The sequence below is a fragment of the Stomoxys calcitrans genome, chromosome 5 (genome assembly GCF_963082655.1).
Source record: "Stomoxys calcitrans chromosome 5, idStoCalc2.1, whole genome shotgun sequence".
Lineage (NCBI taxonomy): Eukaryota > Metazoa > Arthropoda > Insecta > Diptera > Muscidae > Stomoxys > Stomoxys calcitrans.
In genome coordinates, this window is record NC_081556.1 from 153777451 (window position 1) to 153804717 (window position 27267).

General features: G+C 35.7%; 2 protein-coding genes and 7 non-coding genes across 9 annotated transcripts in view; 6 read left to right on the plus strand and 3 right to left on the minus strand.

Moving 5' to 3' along the window:
* Positions 1-15682, plus strand: part of LOC106083512 (RING-box protein 2) — a 69112-nt gene extending 53430 nt beyond the window's left edge. Inside the window, exon 2 of the mRNA XM_013246596.2 lies at positions 15320-15682. Within this exon, the coding sequence (XP_013102050.1) occupies positions 15320-15501 (182 nt within the window). The 3' untranslated portion in view covers positions 15502-15682. The remainder of the gene's footprint in view (positions 1-15319) is intronic.
* Trnae-uuc (transfer RNA glutamic acid (anticodon UUC)) lies at positions 8743-8814 on the plus strand. Its single transcript has one exon. It is a non-coding gene; the product is annotated as a tRNA-Glu (tRNA).
* A 3297-nt stretch (positions 15683-18979) lies between the features above and the next one.
* On the minus strand, positions 18980-19052 carry Trnam-cau (transfer RNA methionine (anticodon CAU)). The gene has a single exon. It is a non-coding gene; the product is annotated as a tRNA-Met (tRNA).
* Positions 19053-19620: 568 nt separating this feature from the next.
* Trnar-ucu (transfer RNA arginine (anticodon UCU)) lies at positions 19621-19693 on the plus strand. The gene has a single exon. It is a non-coding gene; the product is annotated as a tRNA-Arg (tRNA).
* Positions 19694-20283: 590 nt separating this feature from the next.
* On the plus strand, positions 20284-20356 carry Trnar-ucu (transfer RNA arginine (anticodon UCU)). Its single transcript has one exon. It is a non-coding gene; the product is annotated as a tRNA-Arg (tRNA).
* A 2875-nt stretch (positions 20357-23231) lies between these two features.
* On the plus strand, positions 23232-23304 carry Trnar-ucu (transfer RNA arginine (anticodon UCU)). Its single transcript has one exon. It is a non-coding gene; the product is annotated as a tRNA-Arg (tRNA).
* A 761-nt stretch (positions 23305-24065) lies between these two features.
* Trnar-ucu (transfer RNA arginine (anticodon UCU)) lies at positions 24066-24138 on the plus strand. Its single transcript has one exon. It is a non-coding gene; the product is annotated as a tRNA-Arg (tRNA).
* A 138-nt stretch (positions 24139-24276) lies between these two features.
* Positions 24277-24349, minus strand: Trnar-ccu (transfer RNA arginine (anticodon CCU)). Its single transcript has one exon. It is a non-coding gene; the product is annotated as a tRNA-Arg (tRNA).
* Positions 24350-24408: 59 nt separating this feature from the next.
* LOC106083505 (small integral membrane protein 12-A) lies at positions 24409-25221 on the minus strand. Its single transcript, XM_013246583.2, has 2 exons — positions 25027-25221; positions 24409-24637 (listed from the first exon to the last, which is right to left on the minus strand). Exons 1-2 carry the CDS (start codon positions 25154-25156, stop codon positions 24507-24509), a joined length of 261 nt encoding a protein of 86 aa, XP_013102037.2. The 5' UTR covers positions 25157-25221; the 3' UTR covers positions 24409-24506.
* Positions 25222-27267: the final 2046 nt, after the last annotated feature.

The window sequence follows — 27267 nt, forward strand, 5'->3', positions numbered from 1 at the left end:
GCTTTACAACCCATCTAGGTTGGATGGCACATTGCACTCACTTTATGGCTGACTTCTCTGTTGATAATAAATGCTATGTGCGTGGTTTTTAAAAATGCATTTTAAATTAAAATAAACACTAGTAAAGCAACCCTCTCCCTTCCCCAATTTTCAAAAACGGTATATCTCGGAAATGAGTACAGCGATTTAAGCGAAATTTTGTTTGCACATGGAACTGGTATGAAACTTTGGGGTTGATAAGCTTGGGTAGGGAGCGCTCCTCTAACATAATCCCCAAATTGATACATAACACAATTAGAACAGATGAATGGGGGACGGCCATTCCCCAAAACCCCCCTAACAGGACATGTTTACCGATTAAAGCAATATGGGTATCAATGAAAGGTTTTGGGAAGATAATCTATTTTTAAAAAGTAATTTTAGGTTGGTTATCCCCTCCTAATGCTGGCGACATTTTTGAGGTACTATGCCATGTAAAAACTTCTCCTCAAAAGAGGAGTCGTACTGCGGCATGCCGATCGGACTCGGCTTTAAAAAGGGGGTCCCTTATCATTGAGCTTAAACTTGAATCGGACTGCACTCATTGATATGTGAGAAGTTTGCCCCTGTTCCTTAATGGAATGTTCATGGGCAAAATTTGCATTTGCATTTTAGGGTGTAGCGAAGTTCACTAGACCAGCTAGTTTACAAATAATCTTCAAATGTGAACAGCACTTTAATTGTACACATAGAGAGGGTACTCGTATAAAGCACTTCATGAACTTGCATTGTGACTTTTGATAAAGTCAACCCAACTAAATGAATTTAGCATAGCTAAAATAGTTATAATCACCCGTTTGATAATATCATACCTAGGTTTGGTGAACTTGATAGTATCTAGAGCTTTAATGAAGCAAATTACATTTTTAACAAGTAAAAAGGCGTTAAGTTCGGCCGGGCCGAACTTTGGATACCTACCACATCGGGTATATATGTAAAACACCTTTCGTCATAATCCGGTGAAAAATGCAATTTATGCCCCCATAGCAGCTTTATGGAAATATGGTCCGATTTGGACCACATTTGACGCGGATATTGAGTGATCCAATAAGTAAAAGTCATTGCTCAATTTTGTAGAACAGAATATTGGTCTTATTGATATCCAAATATAGACCGATCTGAACCATATACGACACGGATGTCGAAAAGCCCAACATAAGTCACTGTGCCAAATTTCGGCGAAATCAGACAATAAATGCGCCTTTTATGGGCCCAAGACCTTAAATCGAGAGATCGGTCTATATGGCAGCAATATCCAAATCTAGACCGATCTGAGCCAAATTAAAGAAGAATGTTGAAGGGCTGAACACAACTAACTGTCCCAAATTTTGACGAATCGGACAATAAGTGCGCCTTTTTGTAGGTCCAAAATCTTAAATCGAGAGATCGGTCTATATGACAGCTGAACGAAATCTGGACCGATCGGAGCGAAAATGAAGACGAATGCTGAAGGGACTAACGCAACTCACTGTCCCAAATTTCGGCGACATCGGACAATAAATGCGCCTTTTATGGTCCCAAAATCTTAAATCGAGAGATCGGTCTATATGGCAAATTGAAGAAGGATGTCGACCTAACACAACTCACTGTCCCAAATTTCAGCAAAATCATATTATAAGTGTGTCTTTTATGAGCCTAGGACCCCAAATCGGCGGATCGGTCTATATGGGGGCTATATCAAGATATAGTCCGATATAGCCCATCTTTGAATTTAACCTGCTTATGGACAAGAAAAGAATCTGTGCAAAGTTTCAGTTCAATATATCTATATTTAAAGACTGTAGCGGGATTTCAACAGACAGACGGACGGACATGACTAGATCGTCTTAGATTTTTACGCTGATCAAAAATATATATATACTTTATAGGGTCGGAAATGGATTTTTCGATGTGTTGCAAACGGAATGAGAAAATAAATATACCCCCATCTTTCGGTGGTGGGTATAAAAATATGTACATAAAAATAGATACAAACATGTGTTTATTTGTCAGTGCTTAATCTATTTCAAATTATTTAATGAGAAAGAAAATATAAGCGGTTATCTCAGTATTTCCCACCCATTGACGGTTACATAATTGAATTTTAAGAGTATCAACATTTCTATTACGACTTGTGTTGAAATGCATTAAGCTACGTTTATATGTGCATACAAAGGTGTGCTAACAAACGTACCTACCTTGAAAATAAATTAAATCAGAATTGTGTTAATTTCGAATCACACCTGTCACAGTTTTTCCAAAAGATACAAAATGGATTTTGACGTTCACATGCTACTTAGCGGAAATTCTTTCTAGGAAATCTATTCAAAATGGCATATCTCGAGTTGATAATAATGGGCGAATTTTATAGATAAGTGCTTTTTTTTATAAATGTAATAAAAGGCTCAATTTTGCACAAACTGGTCTGGTAAAATAACTACATAAAAATGTTGCCCGCGTCTCCGGTATAATTAGTCCATAAGTAGGGTCCAATTTTGCACCATTGCGGTAAATACCTCACAAGGGTCTACAGTACTAGAAGAGGGTAACCACCGCTGAAAATGTTTTTGTTTTTTGATTATGGCTCCAGCCCATAAACCACACCAAACTATGTATTTTTCGGGATGCTTTGGGATGTAAATCTTGTACGGCATTTGGATGTTCTTCACCCCAGATGCGATAGTTTTGCTTATGACGTATTCGCTGAACACAATTTTTCGATAAGATTTCTAACGAACTGGTGCCTCAGGGCACGAATTTTAATCACCAATTTCAAGAATTTACAGTCGTTGCTCGTTTGTGAGTTTCTCCAAGATGAAATGGCAGAGTACACTGAACACTTTTCAATATTAATAGTTGAAACAAAAATTAAAGCTGTACTATTAGGACTATAAAATTTGTTTGCGCGACATTACCGACCTGTAAAAGCAGAGAGAAATGTTTAATTTGGGGTAGTGTGTTCTATAGCTGGCAGATCGATTGCAACTATTTCTCCTAATAAAGCTCTTAAGTGCTGCTGTCTTCTAGACGGAGTTAAATGTTTGTTCGACATTTTGCTTGTTGAGCCAAGAAAATGTTATTATTGGGTTGCCCAAAAAATAGTTGAGGATTTTTTAAAAGAAAGTAAATGCATTTTTAATAAAACTTAGAATGAACTTTAATCAAATATACTTTTTTTACACTTTTTTCTAAAGCAATCTAAAAGTAACAGCTGATAACTGACAAAGGAAAGAATGCAATTACAGAGTCACAAGCTGTGAAAAAATTTGTCAACGCCGACTATATGAAAAATCCGCAATTACTTTTTGGGCTGTGAGTGATTTTAAATGCAAATGGAGGAAATTGATACGGTGCTCATTCGAGATTCCAGTCCATGCTTATTATAATAATGCTGCAGACCTTAACGGATCGAGGGGACATAAATCAATATCTTCTTTGGTTACAAATCGTGTTAAGGATCCTAATTTCAGATCATGTTAGAGCCACGCTCGGTTTATTCTGTTCATATTGGTAACTACTTTTAGTCTCTAGTGACTATTCCGTATAAAAACTTGTGCTTATAGTCATCAGCATTTCAATAGCGCCCGTCCTCCCTGTAAAATTAGTTTTGTATCCGTCCGGACCGAACTAGTTTCAATTAACGTCTCCCTAAATGGAATGACCAGTTGTATCTCTTTCACTCTTATAGTTACTTTTCTCGTTTAATTTCAATTTCTTCAATCGTTTTTGCTCAGCCCTTTCAGTTGTTTCGATTTTTAAAAAATCGACAGCTGTTTTGATATTTATGTTATCGATGCATTTACTGGATTAGTCTTTTTTGAAAAACTTTTTGAATTGCCTTTTAATACCCTCCACCAGGGACGTAGCCAGGGGGGGGCCCTCGGGCCTTTTTACCTAGTTTTAGTCGTCCACTTTGCGCCAATGCCAATTTTATTAGGATACCTCTTTCCAAGCTCGAGCTGTAGTGGTTCTAAAACAGCTCTATTCTTTGGTATTTTTGTACCTTTTCGTATTTAATGGGTTAATGACTTTTTAAAGACCGAGTTACCCAGATTTACATTTTAAAATAATTATTTCAAATGAAACCATTTGTTTTTCTCTTTCGAATTTCATAATACAGTATTTAAAGAAATTGATACGGTGCGCATAGTGAGTTAGGATCGAAATCTATCATTCAATAGCAAGCAGCATTGATTCTAGTAGATATTTATTAGTTCTGTAGCCTTTGACCGTGGAGTTGGACACAGTTAAATATTTTTTAAAAGATTTTAACATTTTTTAATTATTGATTTTCTTCAAAAAAAAAATCTTTTTGCTATGAAAAGATTACAATGAAAGGAACTTAATACCCACCTTAAGTAAGGAAATGTGTTAAAATAATATTAGTCGGCCGACTTTTATCTATGAGAACAAGTTTTATATTACACTTACGGTTGTCGCTAGGTCATTTAACAACCATTATTTATTTATTTTATCTACTGAGTAAAAATTAGTGTGCAAAGAACGAAAAATGTTTCCAACTGCAATAACGTGGAAATCTCTTCGTATTTCTGATTTCTAGTTCTATCACCTTTTCTTATTTTATCTCCAATAAATTAGGAAAACTGTAGGACTTATAAAGCCATGACACAAATTATAGCCATATAAGGCAATATTTCAATGCAATTTAAACCGGACATATGTATTTTCCTTCAAAATCGGATTTTGATCGATTTTAATAAAGTTCGGAGGAGAACAAGGTGGATTAATGAAGGTGATCTTACGCGAACAGCGGAAAAGAGACGGCCAGTTTGGCGATTGAAATGTCAGTTCTATGTTTACATTCTGAGTAAACTTCCCCATTTTTTTCACGTTGTCTTTGTTTGAGTTTCTCTCATTTAACTCTTTAGTTGTGTTGAGAACAATACCAATTTTGAAATGACATCTTGATGACAAGATGGTGAATTGCACCATATGATTTGTAGTTGTTAAACAAATGAGACCGCCTTTAATTGTTTCGCCATAGGAGGAGAAATAAGCGGAATCATTTAAGCAGAACGTAGATGGCTCGTAAAATTTCACAGTAACAGAAAATGTTTGGCAATTCTCGATTTTGAAAAAATGTGGGGAAATTTTCTTCCATATTCATCTTATTTTCAAGTGTACATTGGTAGTTATGAATATAGACTATTAAAATCCAAATACGATATGAAATGTTTTGAAACAATATCCCCATATTTAGCTACACATGACCATAACGTTCTCCAAATAAGGTTTTGCGTTTTCCATTTTAGTTTTGTGAGAATTACGTTTCACATTTCTATTACAACGAAATATCAGTTTGGTTGAACTCAAATCTTGTTTTGATTCATTTCAGTAAGATGTAAATTTAAAAGGATCATAAAGTGGTTTGAATAAGCAACTGATATGATCAATGATCACCATCAACGTAATTGACTGTTTTGTGTGGTTGAAATCAGAAACGTTTTTAAGAGCAATGGGTTGAATGAAAAACAAATTAAAACTCAAATAAAATTATTATTGCTGTTTAACTTCCAACTGTAAAGCCTCAAAAATGACATACATATTTTTACACAAATTACGATATTTTCAAACCCAGCTTCTTCTGGTACATCTTCTTAAATTTTTTTATTTTTTTTTTTTTGAGTAAACCAGTAAGGAAAGACAAACGTTTGGCGGAACCGACTATATAATACCCTTTATTCTGCTTCTTCATACTAATTATATGCAATTACGAGAGCATTTTTAATGAACGGTACATGCTATGTCTATATCTGGCCAGATTTTGATCTTGCATGCCTGTTGAGATTTTACAATAAATAAAACCTCATGAAAAAATTTTTGAAGATCGGAGCAAAATCGTTGCTGTAACATCCGTAAAAAACATATCGGATGAAAGATATATATGGGAGCTATATCAAAATCTGAACCGATGTTAATGAAATTGCGTACACTTATTGAAACTTCAATAAAAAACACCTGGTACAAAGATTTGTAAAGATGGAACAAATAATGTGCCTACTACAGCAATAAAATGGCAATTCGTATGAAAGAGATGTATATGAGCTATATATTAATCTGGACCGAGTTTTTCCAAAATCAATGACGTTCATCCTTGAGACAAAAAAGTCACTAGTGTAAAATTTTAAGACAGTCAGACAATAAATACCACCTGTACCTTGATCACAAGGATACATGGACAGAGAGATAGACGGACATGGCTAATTCTAATCGGGGAGCTTTTCTAAACCGAACGGTATACTTATCAATGGATACAACTCTTCTCCTTCCAAGCGTTGCAAACAAATGCACAAAGTTATAATACCCTGTTTCACAGTTTTGACTTATGGAATAAAAAATGCAGTTACTCACCACATACAAAAACTTTAAATTATTACAAGATCCAAGAGAAAGATTTTGGAAATTTTCCATTCATTAATGTATGTACATATGTATGTGTACTGGCAATACAACAAACAAAAACAATCACTCTTGCAACGAGCCAAGCAATTGAGAGAAAGGGTCAAGTGGAGATGTTCAATCAATATTTATCGACGACTTACAGTCAAAGACAAAACTGAGTGTAATCAACTTGTTGAAAGTAATATGTGTTCCATTTATAACAGGAGTATATTTGTTTTTTAATATTATTTTTGTACAGCCCATCCTAGGATGGTATTTGTAAAACCTTGAAATATTGGTTTTAAGACCCTATAGAATATGCATGCACATGCAGTCTTGATCGTCATTAACAGCTCTATGGTAAAACTTCTCATTTTTAAGGTTATACGTACTCAGAACGTTTTGACATACAAGCACTATTTGTGTTGTTTGCAGTAACTAAAAGATTCATCACGCCCAAAAAATGGAATTAAATCGTGAAAATTTTCGTACGATTATTTTTTACAACTTTCGAAGATGAACTTAATTAAATTTTTGCCGATGAAGCTCCAAGGACTAGTGTTTATCGATGGCATGGTGAATTCAACCGAGGTCGTAGTTCATTCCCAGACGAATTGCGTGAAGATCGTTGAAAATCAGCTGTGTGCCATTGATGCTGTGTGCCAACTGATATTGCAAGATCGTCAGATTGAGATTGGGACAATCTTAGGCATTAGTGGGACCAGCATACATTCAAAATTGCATGAACATTTGACTGTCAAAAAAATTTGTTCGCGCTGGATCGCACACAATTTGTCAATCGCTCAAAAAAAGGCTCGTGTCGATTGGTCGAAAGAAAATTTTCTAAAAATAAGAAACAACTGCATTTTTGAGCACCCAAAACATCGATTTGATGAGTCATCCGCCGTATAGCCCTGACTTGACACCGAAAGACTTCATTTTATTTGCGTACATAAAAAATAAAATGGGACGTCAACGTTTTTCGACACCTGTAGAAGCGGTTGATTCGTTGAGAATGCATGTTTAGGAGATACCTCAGTCAGAGTAGCAAAAATGCTTCGAAAATTGGTTCAAACGCACGCAAATTCTATAGATCTTTATGGGGAATATCTTGAAAAACAATAAAGCGATTTTCGATGGTTAATATTTGTCTTTGTGTTTTCTAATCCCGAAATATAAAAGGCAACCCTCGTACTCATTTATATTTGTTTTTTAACAAACGAAAAATTCCCGAATTTTTTGAAATTACCTTTGGCAAGTAGTGTGCATTATCTAATGCAGCCCCAATATATTTCACCAAATACAAAGATATGTTTGCAATATTATTCGTTATGATTGCCTAGATATACGGGCTAAGAATGAATATCACTAGAATGGAAGATTTATATTGATAACAAAATTGTTCTTATGTATTTGTTACTTAATGGACCATTAAGGCTTTCCTTGTTTAGATATCCTTGTATGCAGTACAGAACTTCTTACTCTTACCAATATGCACATTTTTGTTCACAACTGTATGAATGTGTATGATGCCTTCAACTAACTATGTATGCTTCATACACCTCTCTTCTTTTGCCATCTATCAAAAACCAGTTTAAAAATCGATCTCAACTACATATGTACATATATTGCAAAGTAATGATGGGTAAATAAAAATAAACTATAATGCACCGTTTCCAATATTTTTCAATGCATGTGTACTTTGCTCATCCCACAATAGTTGCATAAAAATAAATATGTATACATATGTGCATACATACACCCTTCATAAGCAAAGGCTGCTCTTTTAAAACATATGTGTATCTACGTACACACTCCAACTTCAACATGATCGTGACTTTTTTAAATGTTTATCTGCTCTTCAACATCCTCAGCACTTGCTCTCTATTCGTTTACATTCGCCTAAATGCACATCAGACAAGCCCCCGTGCATGACGTCACGTAAACTCTAGCAAGTCATGCCATGGCATGGTAGACACATACGTTTGCACACGTACCGGTATTGCAGTTATTTTTTTTTTTGTTCGCATTGCCAACTAAAGGGAAAATGCTTCAAGAAAAAAACATGGCATTAAAAGCGTATGTTGAATCACGAGTCTTTATTTCATCATACAATTTTTCATGCAAACATTTGTATATACAATCGAACATACCAAATACGAGTTAGCATGAGCAGATGGCTACTTCATAAGAAAGACGACCACATCTTACGCGCATTTTTGTGTGTTCTGAAAAAAAAAAATACAACTCACATATTTTTAGAGCACAACACAATGAGTGCGTTGTTATGGAAAAGGTGTGATTGCGACTTCGTACCTTGTATCCCATATGGTCTAGTGGCTAGGATATCTGGCTTTCACCCAGAAGGCCCGGGTTCGATTCCCGGTATGGGAAGAATTTTTTATTAATTTTTTTTTGCATTTTTAATGTCATTGACTTTTTAACAATGCGTTAGTGGTTCTTTACTAACTAAAATCAAGATCGACGTAACTTGGAATGAAAAAAAAATATATGTATAAATAAAATATCGACAAAAACCACAAATATGTACATACCATACCAATTCATAGCTAAATAAATATGACTTTTTGGTAACTTTTCTTTTTTTATTTAAAACTCTCAATAGCAAAATTATATTTGACTGGCAAGACACACGTATTTTGCATGTTTTATTTTACACCTCAAGGCTAACGCATCCAGTGCTAAAATAAAACAGACCTTTGGTTACCCATTAAAGGCAAATGCAAAATGGTCCAATACAGAAAACTTAGCGACAAAGCTTTTATTAGAAAGTCTTAAAATGCATCCAAAGTTGTTATTAATTTCTCAAAACGCAATATTTTTATTTATTTTTTTTTTAAATTTGTCAGTTACATATACATGTGTTTTTTGCATCAACTAATCAAGAACGAATTCAAAAAGAATTCTTTATTCTTCCGTAAGTGAGTGCGAATTCATGTTGTCTTGTCTGGCGTCATCTGAATGAACCGGCTCTTGTTAGAGAGACAAGATCAAGCGACATTTTTAAATGACGCCATAACTTATCTCAGCATGCAATTAAGTTCAACTTACTTGATTGAGTTTCAATTACAAGTAATTTACCGCCAACCCCAAAAGTTATGGTGGAATATGTAACAACGGTATGGCCGTTGCTTACGAAATCTAACGTTGACATTTAAAATCTTTAAATTAAACATCCAAGAAAGGCAATTGATTTTGTTGGCACGCATATGTATGTATGACTCTTTCAATTACAAAAGATGAATGACGACCGCGTAGAATTGGGTTGCCCAAAAAGTAATTGCGGATTTTTAAAAAGAAAGTAAATGCATTTTTAATAAAACTTAGAATGAACTTTAATCAAATATACTTTTTTACACTTTTTTCCTAAAGCAAGCTAAAAGTAACAGCTGATAACTGACAGAAGAAAGAATGCAATTACAGAGTCACAAACTATAAAAAAATTTGTCAACGCCGACTATATGAAAAATCCGCAATTACTTTTTGGGCAACCCTATAATATCAACTCATCAATATGATTTTTTGATACAACAACAATATATGGAGAGAATTCGTTGAACTTTCAGAAATCGCAATGCGAAGCAAAAAAAAAACAATCGTTCTCTGTGGAGAATAATGATATAACCTATTAGTCCTAGAATCAAACCAACGGGCAGGCGCTGGTACGCAAAACTTGTTGGACTACGAAAAAATTGTGAAAAATTCTTTAATAAGGCCAGAGCCACGATGGCACTACAGGTGATTTACCATTTTTTATACACTAATAATTTTTATTTTTGTGTTCGCTAGGTTCCAATTTCGTGGGGTGTTTATCATCTTTTGGGTTTGGTATTTCTGCCGATAAGATTTGAGGACATTTTTCTTCGAGCCAAACTAATAGATGTATATGGGATAAGCCACGTTTTTCCATTTGACGGGATACATACAACTTCGAACTTCCGAAATGTTGACATTTTGTTAACAGAGCTATGCTAGGATGAGGGTATACTAATTTCGTCATTCTGTTTGTAATACCTCGAAATATGCGTCTAAGATCCCATAAAGTATAGTTATTGTTGATCTTCATGACATTGTAAGTCGATCTAGCCATGTGCGTCCGTCGGTCTGTCGAAAACACGCTAACTTTCGAAGGAGTAAAGCTAGGCGCTTGAAATTTTGCACAAATACTTTTTATTAGAGTAGGTCGGTTGGGATTGTAAATGAGCCAAATCGGTCCATGTTTTGATAAAGCTGCCATATAAACCGATCTGCGGTCTTGACTTCTTGAGGCTCCAGAGGGCGCATTTCTCGTCCGATTTGACTGAAAGTATGGTTCATAACCTGATATAGCTGCCATGTAAACCGATCTTGGGTCTTGATTGGTTGACATTTTGCATGAGGTGTTTCGTTATGACTTCCAAGAACTGTGCTTAGTTTGGCTCAAGTCGGTACATAACCTGCTGCCATATAAACCGATTTGGGATCTTGACTTCTTGAGCTTCTAGAGGGCGCAGTTATTATGCAATTTGGTTTACATTTTGTATTGGGTTGCCCAAAAAGTGATTGATTTTTCATATAATCGGCGTTGAGAAATTTTTTCACAGCTTGTGACTCTGTAATTGCATTTTTTCTTCTGTCAGTTATCAGCTGTTACTTTTAGCTTGCTTTAGAAAAAACGTGTAAAAAGGCATATTTGATTAAAGTTCATTCTAAGTTTTATTAAAAATGCATTTACTTTCTTTTAAAAAATCCGCAATTACTTTTTGGGCAACCCAATACAACGGCTTCTCCCATGACCTTTAAGATACATGTGAAATATGGTCTACATCGATTTATAGCTAGATGTGAACCGATCTTCCGATTTTGCTTCTTGAGCCCTTACAAGGTGCAATTTTTATCCGAATAACCTGAAATATTACACAATGACTTCTACAATGTTTAGCATTTAATTCATTTGTGGTCTGAATCGGACTACAACTTGTTCTTATTCATTATTCTTTGTTTGTCTAAAAAGAGATAAAGCGCAAAGAACTCGATAAATGCGATCTATGGTGGAGGGTATATAAGTTTCGGCCCGGCCGAACTTAGCACGCTCCTACTTGTTAAGTTTTAGATGGAATATTCTTGCGATTATATCATGCCGGCCGTGAAGCTTTGGTAATGGTAATAGAGCTTCTTTGATTTCTACTCATTTTGGATTGCATGTAAATGTGGTAAAAAGGTCTGGCCGTTCATATTTTCTCACAAATCATTTTTTTTTTCCTTGATTTGTTTAAGTTCGTGTATGTTACGTGGTCCTCCTACAATTTGACCAAATTCATTTGTCTTGGCATCGAGTTTTACTGTGGCAACTTTACTTTATGCAGCATAATTTGCAATTGTTTTCCGGATCTTGCTGACATGTAGATAATTGGAAATCTGAGTCGCTGCTTCTCTGCCATCGTATATTTTTGAACTGGGAGGCATCATGTATTGACAGTGGTACTAAGCTGCCTATTATGTATACACTTCCTCCTAACCTTAAAAGGTGAATCCATTTTCAATATGTTAAGAATCTCCGACCAATGTAATTTGGAAGCAGCTATTATATTTACGAATGCCGTTCATGAAGTGATTGTATTCAGGATGAGAATCATCTATAAGACGTTCAAAAGCTCTGAAAGTGACTCCACAAATGTCTTTTGATTCTTCTTTCCCTTTTTAAAGCATTATAAAAGTGACATTTATTGTAAATTTTTCCAATATTTTCTGCACTATCATCTTCGTAAAGTATATTAGGATTGAATTTCAACCCTGATTTGTACTTTACAGTCCAAATATGGTTTGGATTACTCGTATATTGAGATTGAGAATATATATTGCATTCCAGATTTGTCTGTTGGTATATTGCTACAGCATTTAGGTGAACTACGCAGTTTTTCTTTTAATGCTTGGCCGTAGTCATTGAGTGCTTGACGCGTGCACCTTAATGTCGCTCAAAGCGCCATCTGTCGAACGTAATCATCTGCTTAGGCATGCACCACGATCCCTGTCTGAATGATAACTGGTCCAAGAAGGAAAATCGTTGTTTTCCTTTTGTGACGTCGAAGCCTTTCTTTTTTCTTACATTTAATTTAATTTATTAAAATTTTAACTTTTTGTTATTAATTAAAGAATTTACTTTTGATTATGAAAGGATTTAAAAATAGCTTTGAGAATATCACTAATGTGAATGGATTTCACTTCGTTTAACTGAATTTTTGATTTGTTTCACATATACCTTGAGAATGAAGATTATGCCTTTGATTAAGGTGATGTAGATCTTACAATAGAAGGGGATAAGATGAAGAGGTAGGTACGGGGCAACAGATTGGAAAGTTGCTATGGTCGAGTTCTTGCTCCTGAGGGAGGGCTATTCCTCGCCAAAAGACCAAGCGAGCATGTATTCCAACAGGTAGATTTAGTGCTTCCTCCTTTTTAGTTAGACATTAGATATTTCGTTTCTTTTTCGGGCCAAACATCCCTTTTTTCAGATAAGTCTGACATGTAAAACTTTTGTTCCCCGCGCATACGCCATCAAGCCAGCACAGCGACAAGTGGTCAGAAAATACATGGAAATCATTGGACCAGGACAGGACATGCTGTCCAATTGCAGTTTAAGCTCAGTGATTAGAGACTTCAAGTATCTTCCCACTGTTGTACAAGAGACTAAACTGTCTTAACTGTCCAATTGCAGACTGATACTATAAACTTATTAACCTATCAAGTTTCAAAAATCGAAAGAGCAACATTTTATATAAAACTACATAGATATTTAGATTGTGACTCACTTTACTTTTTCCCAGAAATCTTTTCAGCGCAACCTAATTTTTTTAATCCATATGTCGTAGTTACTTGCTGGTTATTTTTCCCATTATAGCAAGAACTATCTCTGGCGATTTCAAATAGTTCCCACCTGAAATACAGCTTAGTTGTGCGATTTTGTGATATGAATCAATTTCAATTGAAGTTGGTCAAATTTGCGTATGCAAAATTTTTGATTTTCAAAAACAACGGACGTGACAGAAACCACTCAGCTCGAATTACATACAAACAAAAAACATGCACAACACTGCCTACCTACAGCTGCACCAATAAAACAAGAACAACAAGCGACCAATTTCAATGGACGGACATTTGAACTTAACACCGTGAGTTTAAAAAAACGCATACACTTGTTTAACAATTTAGTTAAAACGCGTAAGCATAATCATTTTAAAATTCTAAGAATTGAAATTGGTAATATGAATAATGTGAACGAACCATAATTCGATGCGGCGGGGGCTATTCAAAATTATTTTCTTCAAGTCACTGACCGCACCAACGAGCATGGGACACCCGAAAACCTTTTTTTCCTTGATTTGTTTTTCATTGAAACATAAGCCTTGTTTTCCAAGTGAAAAATATATGAATGGGCATGGAGGTGGTGTGTTATTAATTTTATTTATTTATTTGTTATGATTATTATTTGTCAACGTTGGCGTTTTAATTGGCGTCTCAATGTAACATAAAACAATTGCTATGATTTGTTTTCTCTAAATGTCAGCCTTCTTTCTCAGAGGAGGTCTTGGCTATATAGTTGGCTGTATGGTTGGACAAACGTGTAAATATGCACGTTTCATCCGTTTAAATGTTATGTTTTCAAAAGTTTCAATTAATTTAATTTCTTATTGTTTGTTTATTTATTTTTGTATCGCCTATTATTCTAAATTTGTTAAATTGACACAACAATTCAGTTATTTGTACCATTACACAGAAAAGAGAGGTGTGTTCTCTCTTTACTTCTCTTCTCTCTCTTCTTTACTTCTCTCCCTCCCTGTTACGTCAATTATGATGAATACAATGTGAAGGGGACATGGCCAGTCAATTACAGATGTTGATCATCATGTGATAATTTATATATACATGCAAATATTTCTCGTTGTACATTTATTGGTATTTGCGTCATCATATTGTCAAAGGGGGGCCAACACAATTGGCACTTGTCCACACTCATGTGAACTACTTTGTAAAAAGACGCTAAGTGTACTTGTTGCTCTTTTATTCTATGAACATTTCCTTGAAAGCATGAATAAGAAGTTAAAATTTTTAAGATTTTTTCTATTTTCAAATGCTTATAGTATAATTATATGCAAATACAATTGGCATTGCTTATAAGCTAAAATAAATAAAAACTTAATAGAAAAGGATTTAATGTAATGATATATATACATGTATGTATGTATTTTTTATATAGGTTTCTTCACTTACCGCAAACAAAAATTGAAAAGGCCCCATAAACATTGAGGATGTCAATATGTGCCGATTAAAAATTTAACAAATAAAAGTAAATGTCAGGATTCACTGAATAAGGTTAAGGCAAGCGATCAGCCGACATAGAATTTTTATAATTTTTGGCAGTGCCTGGCATTGAGGATGTCATCTTGGTCTCTTTTTACATTCATTCTTTGTTTATATTTTCTCCCATATGATGGCATTTTCAATCTGCAGCTTTGACATCTTTAATGATGTTCATGGGGCCTATCCACTTTATGTTTGCGCATGTGATCTAACCTTCTATTAGTGAATCCTGAGTAAACGTAAATAAAGAATGAATGTTAAAAAGAGAAGTTCACATCCTTAATGGCAAGTACTGTCAAAAATTCAAATAATTGTACATATGACGGATGTTCGCTTTCGGCATTCTTTATTTGTGAATCCTGAGATAAACCAATAGATAAAAACTTTACTTGTCGAAAACGAAAATTTGAAAGGTCGAAATTACTATTAATAGGTATTTAGTTTCTTTATAACAATTGATTATAATTAAAGTGTTTTCTTTTCATTTATTGTTATTCAATTAGAAAGACAACTAATGTATTCACATCTTTTTTTTTTCTAGACGCTTGCTTACGCTGTCAAGCTGAAAATAAACGCGATGTTTTGGGCCGTCAAGATTGTGTTGTTGTCTGGGGTGAGTGCAATCACTCATTCCATCATTGTTGCATGTCCTTGTGGGTGAAGCAGAACAATCGTTGCCCGCTCTGTCAACAAGAATGGTCTATACAACGTATGGGCAAATAATATTGCCCATACCCAACATACAATAAAGTTCTGCAAGTCCGGAAATCTGAAGATCTTGCCTGCTCCAAGCTATTTATTAAGTTAATGTTTCCAAAAACTCATTATGTTTAACATCCGGTCATTTTTAATTTAAATATTCATGCATTTGTGAGACCAACATAAAATATAATAAAAAAAACGATCTCTGCAATCTTTTATATAAAAACATGTCAGGTATGTATGAAATAATAACAATAAGAAAGAACGAGTTAAGATCGGCCAGGCTGAAACATCCACCATAGATTCTATCAACAAACCAAGTAAAAACCTATAAAGTTCGGACTGTTTGAAATTTGGATGCCCTCCACTACGGATTTATATATATATTAATCACATTTCGTCAATATCCGATGGATAGTTCTCTTTTTACGATAAAGCAGTGTGTCGCAATATGGGTTGATCTAGATCAAAATCGATAGGAAGTCGGGGGGTCTAATTCACTGTTCCAAAATTCACTTAAATGGGGCAGTAAATGGTCCTTGTATTTGTTGAAGACCAAAAGTCGGGAGTTCAGCTTATATGTAAGTTATATCCAAATATGGTTTGAGGTGCACCATAATTTAACTCACTGTACCCAGTTTCGTCAAAATCGGATAATGAATGCGCGTCATGGGCCCAAGAACAGCCATATCCAAATATACTCAAATCTTAGACCTCAGACCTTAAATCCTTAAATCCTAGGAACTACTCTACACATTCCAGGTATACTGAAATCTGTGGGTATGCCTATAGCGACATGTAAGTTAAGTTTTCAAGACCAGAACCGAAGGACAACGAATGATAGATGGTCACAAAGAGAGGTCTGTGAGCATTTCAAAACTATGTGGCCTAATCTAGGCTTGAAGAGGTCTACTGCTTTGCTCTCATTAGTTATAACAGACGTCTCAGTCATTGTGTCCGCCATGACAGGTCACTGTCTAAACGGACACAATGGGCCTTTCTTACGGCCCTACGCTCCGACATAAATCTTGGCGTCATCCTTTTCTATCCTATTTCCTGGTGTCTGCAAAATTGGCTGAATGAATCCGCTATTGAAGACAGTAAAGGGAGAATCGTGCAGGCTAATCTCTCTTGTCTCGCCAATAGCTAAAACACTTGAATCACTTCTTTCCACGAGTGTCGCCGTCATGATCCGAACCAGTCCAAACCTTGGTCCTCGTGGATGCTGACATATTCAAGGGTTTTGTTAAATTTGAGGCATCGCCGACACATCTCTCCTATTGAGGCTGAAACGTTAATAATGAATTTTTTGTGTGAATCTCTCAGAATATGTTTGATAATAATCGCCTAGCAAATAAATTCAATACAATACACATTTAAATTATTATTGTCAAAATGCACTACAAACCCAGTAAGGAAACGCAAAAGTCGGGCGAACCCTTCACCACCTGATGTACGTAATACATTTTACATGTGGAATTTTTCTCGAAATCTAGGCAGACTTTAATTTAGATACCTATTGAAATATCAAATACAACTTTGTAAGATTTTCTACGACAGGACAACAAATTTGGATTTCCACATCCTTAAAAGGCCATATCGGATAAAAGTTTATATGGGAGTTACATCGAAACCTGTCCCAATTTTGATGACACGTACTGGGACGTCAAATAGAGCATCTCACGTCCTATATTGTGGCTTTGACTGTCTTAAAAGTCCATATCGGATAAAATATATGCATTGGAGCTATATCTAAATCAGGATTGATTTTAATGAAATTTTGCGCACGTATCGGAACGTCAAATAAAACGTCTCATTCTAAATCGGACGAAAATTGTGGTTTCTACAGGCTAAAGTCTATTTCGGATGAAAGATAAATCGGGGACCTATGTATATCTAAATCGAAACCGAATTTTATGAAATTTTGCACACTTATTAAGACGACAAATAAAACACCTCGTACTACATCTTGTTAAGATCGGACTAAAATAGTGGCTTCTACAACCATATCGGACAAAAGATACAGACCGATTTATATGAAATTTTGCACTCGCATTGGGACTTTAAATTAAGCAACTCAAGCTAAATTTTGCAGAAATCGCGCCAAAATTGTGCCTACTACAGCCTTTAAAGTCCAAATCGGATTGAAGATATATATGGGAGGTATATCTAAATCTGAACCGATTTTAATGAAATTAAAGTCCTCAAATAAAGCACCCCGTGCCAAATTTGGTAAAGATCCGACCAAAATTGTGGCTGCTACAGCCTTAAAACTCCATATCGGATAAAAGATATTTATGGGAGCCATATCTAAATTTGAACCGATTTTTATGAAATTTTGCAGTCGTATTGAAACTTCAAAGAAAACACTTTTTGCACACACATAAGGACGTCAAATAAAACACCCTATGCCAAATTTCGTTCAAAATAGTCCTTGGGCCAAAAAAGAGACTTATGCAAAATTTCATGGCAATCGGACAATAAATGCGGCCTGTAACTTGATCACAAGAATACATGGACAGACAGACGGACATAGCTAAATCGAATCAGGAAGTGATTCTAAGCCTATCGGTATACTTATCAATGGTATAAAGCTATTCTCCTTCTAAGCGTTGCAAATAAATACACAAAGTTATAATACCCTGTACCACAGTGGTGGTGTAGGCTATAAAAATGGTGACGAAGATAATGCGAAAACATTCCATAAAAGTGGTACTGAGTTCTATGAGAAAAATAGCAGCGACATGTCGCTGCATCAGGATAAATTTCGCACAATTTTAATTGAAAATGTTATCAAATGCTTACGAGATGGGCCGAATCAACTCTGCTTCCATACCGTTGTCTTTGTTGCGTGATGTTGTTTGACTTTTGTTAGTGTTCTGAATGAATGCAAAGAGTCCGTCGGATTTCGCAATAATTTAATAGGCATTTTCGCTGTGAATGAAGTCAGTACTAGGCTTAACTGAAAAATCGTTAAATTGAAATACAAACTTAGTCCAAAAAAGTTACAATGTTATGGGGTTTTCCGGACTTTGCATAATAAGCGGATTCGACTGTACAGAAAATTGTACGATCACTAATATTCGAATCGGATGAGTTCGTAAAGAAGAAAGCAGTATGAACTGGGCTGTTATTGCAGCATACACCTAAATCAGCATTTTAAGGTGGTGTCAGACGATATCTATTCTTATTTGCATACAAAACATGTGGATACAGAAAGTGACAGGTCATAAGACAAATATGTAGATGTCGCGTAATAGCACCTTTATGGATAGCTAACCGCCGCCTAGAGACGGAGATCATTAATGACATTCTTGGAGTCCATCCGCCACCCATAGCATCTGATGAAGTTAAACTTCCTTAACAAGCCATAAAATAATTTGCTGACCCTCTTTTTTTATTCTACATTTTCTCACAAGCCAATCCAAATTTTGCATAAAGTGTAAACGTTAAATAAAAACTAAACTGACAAAAACTCTTCAATTTGGCAAAAACGTACTGCCCCGGGTGAGGCTCGAACTCACGACCTTAAGATTATGAGACTTACGCGCTGCCTACTGCGCCACCGAGGCTATACAAGGTTTGAACGCTTAGTTGCAAATCAACAAAGAGCACACAAATGAGTGCTGGGAAGCGAAAGCAGAACATTTCAGTATCTTAACAGCAACTCATGTGGGCGCAACAGTATTTCTAGAAAAGCGTAATAACTCAAAAAAAAAAAACAAAATTAGAAAAGTTAACGGAGGAAAATCACAAGGAACAAAAAAATATGATGGATGTAACACATTTCTTATTTGACTCATGTACATAAATGTTTCTTATCAAATACCAGAGATAGAGCTCTTAAAGAGGGCATGACAAGGGTAATCCAATTAGAATATTTGCCATAAAACACTTTTTTGAAGGGGTAACCCTGTGTACACCATCCTACTCACACATCTAAACGCACCCTGTTATTTATAGTCTTTGGCTTTATTACTATTGGCTATACGTTGAAGATGCGTCACTCATGGATGATGTAAATTAATGTTTGTTTTTCAATTAATTTACTTCAAGAATATTTTAAATTCATATTTTTAAAACTTCATCAAATATGGTTAAGTAGTTTGTATGAACTATTGTGGCAGCGTTTCGCAACATGTCCCTTTGGCGCAGAGGATAGCGCGTTGGACTTCTAATCCAAAGGTCGCGGGTTCGATCCCCGCAAGGGATGAGTCTTAGTAAGATTAGTTACTGTAATGGGAACTGATGTTTTTTAAAGGAAACCGTTAAATGGGGTTAGTGTTTAGAAGTGGAGTAAAAGTAATCTAATAAGAATAAATCATCTGTCGATCAAAATAAAATTTGTTGAATAATAAACGGGAGGGTATTTTATTAGCACAAACTGTAAGAAATGAAAACTTATATTTTGACATACTCTGTCATTAATATACTAATGCCTCTATGATCCTTGATATGAATATATATAATTTGAAATTACCTAGCTCTATATCGAAATTCCCTTACAATAGGGCGACACATTTTAAATAGATTTAAAAGATAATGAAATATGTACACAGCTGCAAAGGAAAAACCTCTTTAAAATTTACTACATATTGCTACCACAAATAAATAGTAAATATTATTCATAACAAATACGTAAGAACACAGTATTTAAGGTATAATTGTTCAATTATTTTTAAAATTTGATATTTGGCTAATGTCATCATTTTGAGTTAATGTTCGAATTTTAGAAACTGACCTAAATTTTGACCCATTTTTGACATTATGGCCTGTGTTGCACTGACCATGTTAGCGATAACTGTCCCTTTGGCGCAGTGGATAGCGCGTTGGACTTCTAATCCAAAGGTCGCGGGTTCGATCCCCGCAAGGGATGAGAGTACACTAGTATTTTTAGTTTTTTTTTGTTATACAGGAACAAAGACTGAGCAAGTAATATATGTAGTTGTAATAGAGATGTGCATGTGAGCGATTTTTCACTCACGCTCACGAGAGAAATTGTTACTCACGCACTACTCACAAGACTAATAGAGTTCAAAGCAATATTAGAAACCAGTAGTTAGCAACACAAGCCATCAACCAAGATATATTCATTTACAGGTAGCGGCAGTTGCCCAACAACAAAATATTGTGTATACTATGTGTCAAAATCAGTGATAAGTGCAACTCTGACTCGCGCCATTTTTCGTTGTTTGTGTGTGGTATGTTTTTTTAACTATAATACAGACTCACAACCAAAATTCGTTGACAGATAGTGCACTACGCGAGAAAAAAAGTACTCAGGTACACTACCTGGTAATCATGTCATGGCATCAATCAACATCGTAAGATTCAGAAGGCCACATGCTCGTCCACCTATAAAACAACGAGAAACCAAATTGATCATGTTATGATCAGTGTAGCCGCTTTTGGTAGGTTCCTACCAAAATTGGGAGGCTTTTTTCCTTGGTAGGTTGGTAGGCAGACCTCAAGTTTAGGTAGGTTTTTCAACATAAAAATACTTAATTAATAACTGAAACAATCACCGTGGATGAGTCAACATTTTTTAACTTTTTATCGTTTCTATGTATTCAATATGAGTGTAGAATAAAACCATGGGTGTCCGAGGACCTAATACTGTCTCACTGTAACTGATACGAGTGTCAAGGGATCTGTTCTAATATTCTTAAATTGTTGGTATTAATTGCGGCTTTGAACATTCAATGACTTCAATCGGAAAATGGATTATAGATCTGCTCCTTACTCTGTCCATGCAATGGACTGTTACGGCGAAAGTGGGTCGTAAATGCGCTTTTAAGGGCTCAAGACCTTAAACCGGGAGATCACTTTATACGGCACAGTCGTTCATTGAAATCGGGGCAAAAACGGCTTTAATGAAATTAAAAAATTATAACATGAGATTGGTATAAAGGGTGCTATATCAAGATATAGGCCATCTTTGAACTATGCGTATTATTTTAAAAGACTGTAGAGTGATTTTAACAGACTGACGGACGAAAATGGCTGGATTGTCTACGTATATTACGGCGATCTAGTATACATATGTACTTTGTAGGGTTGAAAATGTTTAATGTGATGTGTTGCAAATGGAATGACAACAAGGTCGATTCCTTGGCGGTGGATATAAAAACAAAGTCAATTTTTGGCTTGTAGAACATTTGGTAGGTTTGGTGGGATTTTTCTTAAATTTCAGTAGAAAATAATTTTCTTGAGTGGCAACACTGGTTATTATATATGGGAAGAAATTCAACAAGCGTGAATTTTTGGAACCCATGGTATGATCATGAGTGCCCAAGAGCTAGTAAATCCAGGATTGAGGCATACAAAGCAATACTATAGTCTATAACAGCGCAAAAAAGGAGAGATGAAATAGGTCTACTCCACAGGTAGATAAAAGATCGAGATATTTAGCCATTTAGTCACAAAATTCTGCCATATAATTGAAAACAAAGCGATGCAGACACATCTTCCTGTAAATACAAAGAAGAAAATGCTGTAAAAGATACAGATATTGCGCTACGGATATGAGTAGAACATTTTCCAGCTGCTGGTATCCAACAATGGCGGCGACGAGGGTAACCCAGAACCAAATTAGGTGCCGTGCTTTTTCGCTCAGCAGCTTGCGCTCTTTTGGTGAGTGTGACCTTTATCGGGAGATAGGTCTTTATGGTAGCTATATCTAAATATGGACCGATCTAATCCATATTTAGGTCAGATGTCGGGAGGCTTAAAATAACCCACTGTTGCAAATTTCAGCGAAATCGGCTAATGAATAAAGCTTTTATGGTGTTCAGACCCTTAATCGGGAGATCCATCTATATGCTAGCTATTTCCAAATATGATCCGATTTGGACCGTTCAAGAACTTAACCAGCGTGCATCAAAAAGATGTTTTTCTGTGCCAAATTTCAGCTCAATATCTCAATTTTTGAAGGCTCTAAAGTGATTACAACAGACGGACGGACAGGCACACGGACATCGTTAAATTCGCTTAGAATTTTACGACGATCCGAAATATATATACTTTGTAGGGTTGGAAATTGATATTGCAAACGGAATGACTAAATGAATATACCCCCTATCCTACGGTGGTGGGTATAATACCATATTTGAAGTTAAGTTTCATAAAAAATTATTTCGGCGTTGGTTGCATCGCAATTTCGCGTGTCAAGCTTAATATTTTTAGTCGTGCCCTACACATCCAAAATAATACCCACTGCAACTATAAACAAAACAAGTTAGGACGGGCTTAAGTCGGGCGAAGCCCACCTTTTGATACCCACCACAATGGATATTCAGGCTAAGTCGTTGAATTTAAAATTTGCTTAAATTTGATATGTAGAATTTTGATCAAAATTCGTACATATTGTACGAGCCATAGAGTAAATGGTTGTATACATTTTTACGAAGATCTTTTGATAAATGCGTAGCAAAGGCCTTAAAAGTCAAAATCGGGAGATGAATATATAAGGAAGCTAAAACTGAACAAATTTCTATGAAATTCATCAGTTATCCGAAGAAGAGAAACCTTTGTGCCAAACTTTGTGAAGGTCGTTTAATAAATTACTAAATTATTGGGTATTATTCAAAATCATACGAAATTAAATGGGAGCTATAGCTAAATCTGAACCGATTTCTATGAATTCAATAGCAGACCCGCGAGTCATAAGAAAACTACAAACATTCGTAAATTAATGCCTGCTAGAACTTTATAAACGTGTTGTGATTTCTAAACTAAACTTTTAATTACGCGTCCCTTTGGCGCAGAGGATAGCGCGTTGGACTTCTAATCCAAAGGTCGTGGGTTCGATCCCCACAAGGGATGATGACGCCTCAATCAGTTAAAAAAACTATATTTTTAAGCTTTCCCGATTAAGTGCCCTCACAAATTAATTTGAAGGCTTATTTGAAAATAAAGTGAATTTTTCTGACATACTTGGATTGTCGAATGGAAGGTCTCAAAACAAAGCTTAAGTAAGTACTCCACCATTCAAGTTCTCGCCAAAATTTTTGTTCTTATTCGTATCTATAGCAGGGCATTCTTTTCCGCTTTCGGTATAGATAGTTGTTAAATACTTAAACATAAGATCTTTACTCTTAATACATAATGGCAAGAAATTTGAAATTAAAACAATTACACTAGCATTTAATGTTTTTAAGTCCTACGGTTAAAAAAACGTTTATTTATTTCACATATTTTTCGTTTATAATATTTTTAAATGGATATCTATATGAGCTTCATGTGAAAAGACGAATAGAGAAACAATGCTATCGCTTAAAATTAATAAAGATTCTAACCACTCTTTAGCAAAAATGGCAATGACTTTGAAATGAATTAAAGTACGTTTGTCATATGTCATTCTAATTAAATTTAACGTAAATTGATTTCGTTACGATAAATCGAACAACAATCATAGTATGAGATGGTTCGTCATTCACTGGGATGATTAGCTGAAATCTCTTCGAACGGTTGGTAGGCGGAAATCGCATAACAACCCTGGTTTTTAATTAATTATGAGTCACCCTGCAATGATATTAACAATGTACCCGGTGTCATATGTGTAATTGGTGAAACAGGCAACAACTGTCCCTTTGGCGCAGAGGATAGCGCGTTGGACTTCTAATCCAAAGGTCGCGGGTTCGATCCCCGCAAGGGATGCAATAGTTGCGTAGAAGAATACTACTGCAATTTGTTTTAAAATAATTTTTAGTATTTTATGACGACTGAAACGATCTTCAGTGATTTATATATTAAAAAAAAAACTAAAATTCAATTAGAAAAAAAATTACATGGCTTTACCCCAGATGGGACTCGAACCCACAATCCCCGGCTTAGGAGGCCGATGCCTTATCCATTAGGCCACTGGGGCGGTGGTGACAGCCTGTCTAAACCTCTGTAAATACCAAACCACGCAATAAAATAAAAAAATACAGTCACAAAACAAGTTTCTATTTGCTAACAAAACACTAGCACATATATAATTCTAAAATCACAAGATGTTGATAAATTTCTTAATATACTATTTATTACATTTTCTTTTGCAAGGAAGGCGATAGGTTTCGTTCAAGAACATTTTCCTTTAAGCGCAATTTTTCCACTTGGGTGGCATTTGCCAAATCTTCTGTTAAACGTTCTGCTCGATTTTCTTGTATGGATTCTGAAAAGATACGAATAAATAGAACATGTGAATTAATGTGGATTACACAATAAGCGACCTGTGGCATGACAACAATGTTCCATGTTTTTCATGATAACAAAATAACATAGCACAAAAAGGCCTAAACTTTATAAACGTATAGATATTTCGATTCGCCTCTACGTAGTAATTGCAAAGTTTAGTAGAAAACCATCAATTAAACCAATCGCCATCAAAAGAAGTTGCATGTAACTCACAGCGTTATTAACACAAGAGTTCACAAACTAATGTGCGATGGCATATATGCCTTTCGTATTGGACGTTGTCCCGATAGACAAAGTTTCTATTTCTATTTTTGAGTTTGTTGTTAAATAAAAAAGAGGATTTTAATAATAAAGGATGGTTCTTACTGCTGTAAGGTGTATATTTGTCGGACAACAGGCTCTCTAGATTATATCCTATGAATCCAACGACGCCGGCTATTGGTAAAGTAATATATACCGCATTTCTGCGTAAAATTGCCATAATAATAGGCCACATGCTTTATAAAATATTTTAGAATACGTTAATTCCCAAAACACAAATAATAATAATAATAATAATAACAGGGATGCCAAAGTCGACTTTCGACTTTTTGGGTAGAAAAGTCGAAGTTGACTTTCAATGAATAAAAAGTCGAATAATCGATTTTGAAGTCGAAAAAAAGCTGCACGGTTTTGCTTATGTTGCTGCTAGTTAAGAACTGTTTCCAATTTTACGATTCATTGCTCTTTGATTTACTCTTGTTGCCATAGATAATTCGTGCCAATGTTTGTGCATATCTAAGCCAAATTTTAGAATTACGCCATAATAAGTGTAAGATTTATCTTATCAGCAGTACCATCCCGGTTGTACGTACCGGATTGACCCGATGAAGTCCCTCATCGGCAAGGTTTGCCGCGCCAGTGTACATCACACTGCTACAACAACCACTAACAGCAGCTGTTTTAGGTAAAATTGGGAAGCTGCTCGAAGATTTTTTTGACACCGTTGATTATTGCAAGGGGTTGGTTGATCAGCTGCCACCTTACCAGATTAGTAAATTAACACCCGGAGAACCTCCCGGGACGGAATAGCTGTGAGTATGACATAATTATCAGGTAGTGTACCGTTAACAGCTGAGTACAATTTTTACGCGCGAAGTGCACAACGAGTTTCGGTTGCGTGCTTCTATAATAGTTAAGAACTACAACAGACACAAACAACGAAAAATGGCGCGAACTAGTAAGATTTGTGTATGTTACTTGCTCAGAGTTTCACTAATCACTGATTTTGACAGAAAGTGCACGAATATATCTTGGCTGTGAGTACCACACAGGCCGGAGTATTGGGGTCCTATCTCTGTGTTGTTCATTGCAGTCACAAAAAGCTTAGCTGTGAGCTACCGGACGGTCCATAGGTTGCGGAGAGTGGAATGCTCCATACGTAGTAACTGCAACGGCAGTCAGGGATAATAAGCGGTATCAAGCGGAGAGTCTAAATGAGAGGCCGGGCGGCACCGACGAGTTATTGGCGTCTTTAAATAACCAATGGCCACCTTGATCCTGCGACGATGGGTTCTTTGGACCGGAACGAGCTTCTTCACCTTAAGGAGCTTAACGAGGATCGCCACCTTCACATGGAAATGTGGTTACAACAACAATCAGCAATTAAAGCCTAGCCCTAAAGCCCTAACTTCATTCACAGCGAAAATGCTTATTGAATTATTGCGAAATGCGACCGACTCCTTTCTATGTCAGAACACAAACAAAAGTCAAACAACAACACACAACAAAGGCCCATTTCGTGAGCATTCAATTACATTTGCTAATAAAGTTGTGCGAAATTTGTCGTGATGCAGCGACATGTCGCTACTATTATATCTTCGTCACCACTTTTTTATAGTGCGTTTTGACAGTTGTTCGTGTGAAAAGTCAAAGTCAGAATCCAAGAGTCGGTTGAGGTTTATTATTGAGTGTCGCGTTGCAAAAATGCAATTCTGCACACGAATTCGATAAAGCAATGCGGAAAAGTCAAAAATTCTCTTTGTGTTGCTTTTGCGTGTTCTTGGCAACATTTACAGGTAGTGGCAGTTGCCCAACAACAAAATATTGAGAGCACTATCTGTCAAAATCAGTGATAAATGCAACTCTGATTTGAGTACGTTACCAGTTCGCGCCATTTTTCGTTGTTTGTGTGTTATGGTTCTCAACTATAATACACACACACACAACCAAAACTCGTTGATAGATAGTGCACTTTGCGTGAAAAAATTGTACTCAGTTGTTTACTATACACTACCTGATAATTATGTCATGAGTATTGCTTTTGTGGGATTTGTGTGCAGAGTTGCATTGTTGTAACGCGACGCTCAAAACCAAAGCTCAAAGCGCTCATTCTGTTTTGGCCTTAAGAGTGTTCAACAGGATTCACTGAATAAGGTTATGCCAAGCGATCAGCTGACATAACTTTTTCCTAATTTTGCAGTACTTCACATTGCGGATGCCGACTTGTTCTCTTTTTACATTCATTCTTTGTTTACGTTTTCTCCTATTTGATGACATTTTCAATCGGCATATTTGTCATCCTTAAAGTGGAGTTGTGTATTGTGTGAGTTACACACACATCTGACA